The sequence below is a fragment of the Mytilus galloprovincialis genome, chromosome 4 (assembly GCF_965363235.1).
Source record: "Mytilus galloprovincialis chromosome 4, xbMytGall1.hap1.1, whole genome shotgun sequence".
NCBI classification, from domain to species: Eukaryota; Metazoa; Mollusca; class Bivalvia; order Mytilida; family Mytilidae; genus Mytilus; species Mytilus galloprovincialis.
Window position 1 is genome coordinate 59,786,338 of NC_134841.1, and position 8,555 is coordinate 59,794,892.

The 8,555-nt window shown below is 32.6% G+C and overlaps 1 protein-coding gene across 1 annotated transcript; it reads right to left on the reverse strand.

The window, feature by feature from the left end:
- Positions 1-1,864: 1,864 nt before the first annotated feature.
- LOC143071056 (uncharacterized) lies at positions 1,865-7,720 on the reverse strand. Its single transcript, XM_076245133.1, has 3 exons — positions 7,677-7,720; positions 6,325-6,352; positions 1,865-3,089 (listed from the first exon to the last, which is right to left on the reverse strand). The coding sequence occupies exon 3, from the start codon at positions 3,074-3,076 to the stop codon at positions 1,865-1,867; it is 1,212 nt and encodes a 403-aa protein (XP_076101248.1). The 5' UTR covers positions 3,077-3,089; positions 6,325-6,352; positions 7,677-7,720.
- Positions 7,721-8,555: the final 835 nt, after the last annotated feature.

Consider the following 8,555-nt stretch of genomic DNA (forward strand, 5'->3'; position numbering starts at 1 on the left):
TGTTTTGATCACACATCGTTATCAATATAATGTAATTTCATGCGACTGTCATACAAGTGGGAGGTTAAGCAAGCTATAAAACCAGGTTTAGTTCACACCATTTTCTACATAAGAAAATGCCTGTACCAATTCAGGAATATGACAGGTGGTATCCATTCATTTAATGTGTTTTAGCTTATTATTTTGCTATTTGATTAGGGACTTTCCGATTTGAATTTTACTCTTAATTACACCTTATGTAAGAATCCCTGGGTATTGATTGTTTTTTGGACAATTGAAAAGTCTATGGTTTTGCAGGGGAAAACCCAAAAATTATTTTGAGCAAAAACAAAATAGGAGGTGCTCAATAGCATTACATCATGAAGAATCTGAGAAAGTTTTATCAAATAATATTAAGTGGTTCAGGAGAAGTTGCGGATACAACATTGGTACCCTCATTTTTAGGCAATGGCAAAGTCCATGTTTTTTAAATAGAAATCCCAAAAATTATATTGAACTAAAACGAAATAAGAAAAAGAGTGGCAAAAGATACCAAAGGGACGTTGAATCTCATAATTAATTAAAAAAAAAAAAAACTGACAAAGCCATGGTTAAAAAAGAAGCAGACACAGACAAACAGACAAACAACACTTAACACAACATAGAAAAATAAAGATTGAGACACACGAACCCCACCAAAAACTGGGGGTGATCTCAGGTGCTCCGGAAGGATAAGTAGATCCAATAAGAGGTGCACAATGGTTCAAGTCTACGAAGTCTCATTCATGTTTTTTTTAACCATTTCATTGTCTTCTCTTCTCTTGGTATACAGTTTCAGCGTCATTTGATATTGAAGATTACGTCAACATTAATATATTACCTTTACAATAGCTTCACTGAGGAGTTACATTTCAGCGGAGGAAATGTATTTATATGTATCTTTGTGAATCTTTGGGATCACGACAGATCAACCAATCAGCTGAATTTCAAGTATTGGAATTGTGTATTTTTAACGCTGTTTTTGCATACTTAATAGGATAAAAATGTAATGCTGTTAGTATACATAAAACAGGCAATAACTCTCGTTACTCCTGGGAAAATTGCCGGGATTTTGCAACCTAAATGGGTAATTTAAAATTAATATTTTTGTTTCGTCGAACTTTTACCTTACGTTCATGGTTCATATGCCAATGTTGGATTTCTTTGAATTGGTCTGTTTTTCAGATACTTTAGGATAGTCAAACTATGTATGGCGTATTTAATAATTGTAGGGTGTACCAATCTGTCCGGCATGTGTCATTTTACCTTGACATCATTTCATGGTTCATTTTTTTCTATGAGGTTTGTTTCTGAGAAAATTTTAGCAATATGCTAACGGAATTCGATGTTAGGAATGATTGTAAAGCCTACATGTCTGTGTGGCCTCAATTTCACAGCCCAATAACAGAGATTCATCGAATGAGCGATTTAGACACCTAGTATATTGTTTAATTATATAACAATTTGTACATTATGGAATGTATTAGGCTGTCGTCATCACGGTCTGTGGCATAACGATAACTGTTTTGTTATATATTTATATGTCTTTATTAAATTGATTGCTGTTTTACTTACAGCGGCAAATAACAAATAATTTTCATAACGATAATATAAGTTTACTTAATTCTTCACTATTGAAAACAGAAATGTGGGTTGGTTAACAATTTTCCAAAATAAACTGATTTCTGATAGAATAATAAAAGTCGATACCCATGAATTCATATATATCTCGAACATTTTCACACGTTGATGAGAAATAAACTAAAATCAATAATCAAAAACCTAGCAAAACACCGCTTTCATAAACACTTTTTTTTCAAAATAGTAAAGGTTTATGATTCGTATCTCAAGGGAGAACAGAAGTAAGCATACAAAATAGTGTTTTTGCCTCCTGTGGTGTGTCCACGACGTTGAAATCATCCAGATTCACACTTGTAATTTGCTGGATGAATTGACAGAACTCTTCTGAACAGCCTCTGGGCAGCATTGGTTTGGTGTAGAGCCTAGTAATGTCATCAAAGATACTTTCGTCACATGGTATGTCATAGGAATAGTCGACAGCGTCATAAAGTAGTGGCTGGTTGTACATAACATCCGGGACGCCATAGTTTTGATCAACTTGACGTTTTGACCGAATTCTATGACTATTCCACATATTTTTGAAAATATCTAAATGTTGTTGTATAACTGGCAGGAAACAAAAACGTACACACTCTAGATGAACTGGATTTGTGTTATTGAGCTCTCCGTTATCTATCATGTCTTTAAACATATTTCTCCAGAATGTGGTGAAGTAAGGACACAGAAAACTCCACAGCATCTCAATCCTTTGATTCCCAGTTGATCGCCCCTCAGAAAAACTTCTGTACCCTGACATGTTATCATTGTGAACTGCACGTAACGCTATTTGTATCGACCTTATAATAACGTTCTCCGTACCAGCATCTGACCGAACCAATCGTGGAACACGCTTGGATTGTCTAAGGAATTCTACAAAATTAAGCGCAACATTACGTGGGTTTTTATTCGTATGACTTGCAGTTAGCCAAATGATTTTTCGAGAAAAGCCATCGATTGCTCCATGCACTGATATTCCAAAGGGTTTGAGTTTATCATATCCATCTATGTGAATACAAAAATTTGGTCCTAGATTACAATATCTTCTTCGCACAAGTCGACGTCGAGATCTTGCAACTACACCATCATAATGTATAGCTTTCAGTGCAATTCTCACCGTTTCCTGAGTAGCATTGATGCCACAGCAAGAATTAAGTATTTTCCACATTGCTCTATATCCAATATTAGAGTATCCTTGTTTGTGCAGTTGAATTATCTTTTGAACGATATTAATCAATGGACTCTCTGCACCATATCTTCTCAGTCGAAGTCTTTTCATCATTCTGTAGACTGTCTTAACACTAACAAATTTATTATGAACGAAAAGTAAAAATCCAGCTATTTCTTTAGCCGTATATGAAGAAGTAAAATAATAAGCAACTAACTCATCCGTTGAAGCAGTGTCACCTGGGTAACGCAAAGGATTTACAGTGTCAGCCATTTTATAATATGTTCTGAAAAAAAAAGTAAACGGTTATATACTTCAAAAGCAAAATCGTAACTAAAACATGCTTATAATGAGGCAAGCATGTTGGAGGTCACAGATTGAGAATAAAGCCAGTTTTAAGTTCAACTTTTCATTCTATTTAAATTAGGGGTTCATATTGTATTGTACATTTCATGATGACTTTTTGTTGACGCAACTGCACGTACTTAAATACTTTCGTTATGACCTTGTTAATTTATCAGTTCCTTCTACATTACTATTTTCTGAATATGTTGCAGATCTCGCAAATTCACAACTTTTTTTGCAGAAAACAAAATATGAGCCAACGAACATGGAAGTTACCTTTTTGGTTTATTTACAAATTCAGCAAACATATCTACATACATCTTACAAACATATAGAAAAAATCCCTGAAGTTTAATACTACCAGTAAATGCAGTTGTAACTAATAAAGGAGAAACAATATCTTGAAAATCTGAATTTTAGATTATCATTCCCAATCCTACTCTGAGCAGCACTTTCATAATTTATTTCACGCTTTCAAAAATTGCCGTGAATTCTTTCAAACAATGCATTTTTGTTAATAAAATTAAAAAATAAGAGATTTCCTCTCTCCAAATTTGATGCAACACATTTAAGATATATGCACTATACACATATATATCTTTATCGTAGTGACCACAGATAAATACCCATATAAAAATATTTTCAAATAATTTGAACTTCGACAATTAAAAAAAAATATAAATGCAAAAAATGATATTTGATTCATATCATATGATTTTAGTATTTTGGTAAACATAAAAATATTGTTTGAACCATTCAAGTATCTGTATTTGCAGTTTTAGGACAAAACGACCAGCACTAAATGCTAGGATTTGAAGTAAGAACATAGGGTTGATACGTTTTAAAAGATAAACTTGTATCAACTGGTGCAAGAAGATATGTGTCTAAAAACGTCATAAAAAACATATTTTTCTACTTGAACCGAGTAGTGGCGTAGTTTTACTTATTTGTTGTCAAAATATGTCTATACACTGTACATATATAAACTTAAAGTTCATACCCTATATATGCGACAATATATAACTTAAAATACAGTCAGCTTCAATTGTCTTTCAATTGAAAGCTGTTGATTTACATACTGAACAGCTTGATCTATGTCAAACTGTGAAAAGAATGAAACATGTAAAAATCTAAGTTGCTCACATGATGATACAATCAAACAAATATCAGTAAACATAAAATAAATTTGGCATGCATCAAAAATGACAAGAAATTTGAAATTTCGAGACAAATCTGCAATGGTTGCAGCAGTAACCTTAGTGAATGAAATATAAAGGTGTCTCAGTTGTGAAGCATGTGACAATATTACTACTTGGTTATCATTTATTGATGTCCCACTTATATCAAGGGTGGTTAAATTTCGCAAGGACATTACAAATGCAAGATTGTTTAGCGGTGTTTCTGCTACATACAATTCTTGAATAGTAGGAGTAAGCTTTAGCATCAATTTGGTAAATCTGTGTGACCCAAAAGTAATATTTTGGTTACTTAGATTGAGACATACAAGCTGATTATTTTTCACGATCATTTCCATCATTGCAATGTCTATAGTATAGGAATCGTCAAATTCTACAATAGTCCACAAGCTTTGCATTTTTCGCACAACATCCTTTAGACCTCTGCATATTTTACAGACTGTATAAAGTAACTCCGACACAGGAATATAACTAAGTACCATTATCACTAATTCTTCAGGAAGGTCTAATAGACTAGCTGAAAATATTAAACAAGTGAATTATTGCAAACACCTATATTTTATAAATGTCATACTTATTTTTTCAAGAATCTAATATACTTTTATTCTATATGTACGAGTGCTCAGGTGAAGACCGAAGAGCGTTGTTTTGTTATATTTGCCATTTTATAAATTAAAACAAAATTAAAATGTATCAATAGCTTCAAAAGTTATAGATATATTTTGACATTTTAACTGAGTTTACAAATGGAAAATATAACATAATAAAACCTCCAATGATGTTGACTTGAGTCTTTTTGTCGCTGTTTTTAAAAGAAGTAGAAGCTAGATATCTGCACTGAAATATATATCAAGCCACTCAGTGACTCACATAAAGTTTCAAGACACTTTATGTTAAAAAAACTCCAATGATTGGAGACCATGGTTCAAAGGTAAATTACTCAGAAATGAGTATGCAACATTCACCAATTTTAGATATTGATAAATTAATTATGTATATTTTTCATGTTAATTAATTTTACTAATATTCCACGTTTGATATGGAAACAAGGTATGGGATACCCATAATTGCCACGTTTATTGCAAGCCGTTCACGTCAAAACTCAGTATGTTTAAACCATTTTTCGAAAAATTTACACACTGAGAATTAGAAAGAAAATTACTGAGATGAAATAAACTGAAAAACACATCCTGAGAATTGAAAATTACACAATGAGATTTGTGCGCACTTTTTCTGCGCACAGATCTAATTTGCATATCTAATCTGTATCTATTACAATCTTAAACAACTAGGAGACAGAACTCGCTTTTAATTTGTAGCCTGAGTTCATGGCTCAAATTGTTATTTCGATTAAGTTTATGTCATCAGCAGTCCAAGGTCTGTTTAAGTTACGATTAGTAAAGATGTGAAGAATTTCCCTAAATCGCCTGTATCTTTAATTGACATTATTAGGAAACTCGAGAGTTCTAATGCATCTGTATGTATTTAAAACTTTAAAAACAGGTTTAATCCACAATTTTTTACATTATAAAATGCCTGTACCAAGTCAGGAATATGACAGTTGCTCTCCATTCGTTTGATGTGTTTGAGCCATCCCCTTGTTTTTGCCATGTGATAATAAGGACTTTCTCTTTAGAATTGTCCTTGGAATTCGGATTTTTTGTTATTTTACTTTTTACAACTTGCACACAACATGTACATAAATCTGATTGTGTAATTTTTGAAGTCTCAGTGTGTAATTTTCAAAGCTCACTGTGTGTTATTTATATTTTTGTAATCTCAGTGCGTCTTTTTGATATCTCAATGTGTATGTTTTTATTCTTAGTGTGTGTTTTCAGGTTTTTTAATCTGTGTTTTTTTTTAATTCTCAGTGTGTTAATTTTTCGAAAAATGTTTTAAACATAGTTTTGACGAGAACTGCTTGCCATATACGATGATATAACGTTACCACATCTCTGTTCATACACATATTATACTTACAGTAATTGCAAGGGATCTCTAAGCTGACCTGTAAAATACAAGAACAGATCAAAAGATTTAATCACATTATAAAGTGCCATAGTTTGTCAGCTTGGCGTGTGACATCAAATTTCCCTCATTTTTTAAACTAGCTTATAATACAGACATTACAGCAATCGGACTTGAGTATGTACAGGTTCAAACAAAATCTTTTGTTAGCAACCTTGCTAGCTGAAGCGTAAAGTCGTTATTAGCTTATAAGGTTTACCTTTATTACCCTTATTTTGAAGTAGTTTAGTCCAAAAGACGATAAATTGATTAGTCCACTCTCAAATTAGGGTAGTAAAGGTAAACCTAAGAACGATGTTACGCTTCAGCTAGCAAGAAAGGTAATCAAAGTTTTTGATTGAACGTACATAGTCAAATCCGATGGCTGTAATGTTCAACATGATTAGACAGTCATTTATTTATTCCTGGTATGGCGGACTAAAACAGCTTATTTTTAATACGAAGTTAACAATACGTCATGTCAGTATTTATTGTAAAAAAAATATGGAAAATAAGGATAGATCATAGAGGGAAATTTTTGTTTACTAAATTTGAGAATGGAAATTGGGAATGTGCTAAAGAGACAACAACCTGACTAAAGAACAGAAAACAGTTGACAAAATTTGTCGTCTTTGTACTGTTTATTGCACACACAAAAACATTGCGGTAGGGGCTTTGCCCATTGTTAAAGGCCGTACGGTGACCTATAATAGTTGTTAATTTCTGTGTCATTTGGTCTCTTGTGAAGAGTTGTCTCATTGGCAATTACACCACATCTTCTTTTTTATATTAACCGAACAATTATAATTAATCTGCCCCGTCATTTTTTCAGTACTGCACGAGATTTTTTTTCTCGCTGAACACTTCGAAGTAACAAGAGTCACAAGAACAGTCATTGGAACTTTATATAGGGGGAGGGGGTCTATATAGTTCAAATGAACTCGTAGTGACTCAGTATTAAAACATCAAAGGATCTTATTTTGCCGCAACTGTGAATTAAAAAAATCAGAACTCGACTGGCTCTCTCCAACGTAAATTTCGTGACACCCTATGTTAATTTATAGTTAAACCTGATTATTTTATGAGGCGACCATTTTACTTTCACAGCTGGAGAAAAAGGGTTGTGTTTTTTTTTTGCATCAAAAACAAAATTCCCCTAACGTGTGTATACTACGGCAGACACGTGGAAAAGCCTTTTTATAGAAGTTTTTTTACAACAATAACTTAATGATTGATTGATTGATTGTTGTTTGTTTAACGCCACATGAGCACAACAAGGCTATATCGCGGCGAGATATCATTTAATAAATTGTTTCTTATCTTACCTCCATTTGCTTGAAATAAAATGCTCAAATGTGATGGCGACCTGATCCTTCCAAAATCAAAATCAAAATGAACAGGTTAAAATCGTGCCATATTTATCTCGATTTAGCTGAAAACTTTCCCGTTGCTCGCCTTAATTTAAAACAATTTGTTGCTTTATAAAACAATATATCGAAGAAAAAAAGGCAATTTATTATTATTGCATGATATTTTTATTGACTTATGAATTAATCTTAGAATGTTTTCTCGTTTTGATAATTTGTCGCGTTATTTAAAACGATTTATTTTTATGGCGATAAAAAACAAATCGGCTAAATGCCTTGTTAGGCATTTTGTCGAAAAAAATAAATCGCAGTAATAAGAAAAAAAAGGCAATTTATTATTATTGCATGATATTTTTATTGACTTATAAATTAATCGTAATTTTTTTTCTCGTTTTGAAAATATGTCGCGTTATTTAAGACGATTTATTTTTAAGGCGATAAAAAACAAAGCGCCTAAATGCCTTGTTAGGCATTTTGTCGAAAAAAATAAATCGCAGTACTGAGAAATAAAGCATTTTCTCGCTAAAAGTTATATCGCCATCTTGGATTATAAGTATTAAAACGAGGGTAATATACGCTTCCGTAATGGTGGCATACAGCTGCCATCGAAATGACCAGTTGCCCAGATGATTATTTCGGCAAATTGATATATTATCACGATAAGTCGACATATTATCTCGATATGTCGACATTATGGAAGCATTAAATCGACTTGTCGACATACTTATAGTGAAGTGACAAATCAGGAAAAGTCGCTTAGTTAAGGAGTTTAATGGACCGAAATACCTCACGGTTGAAAATGCACATGAAGATAGAGTTAACATTATACTTTCACTT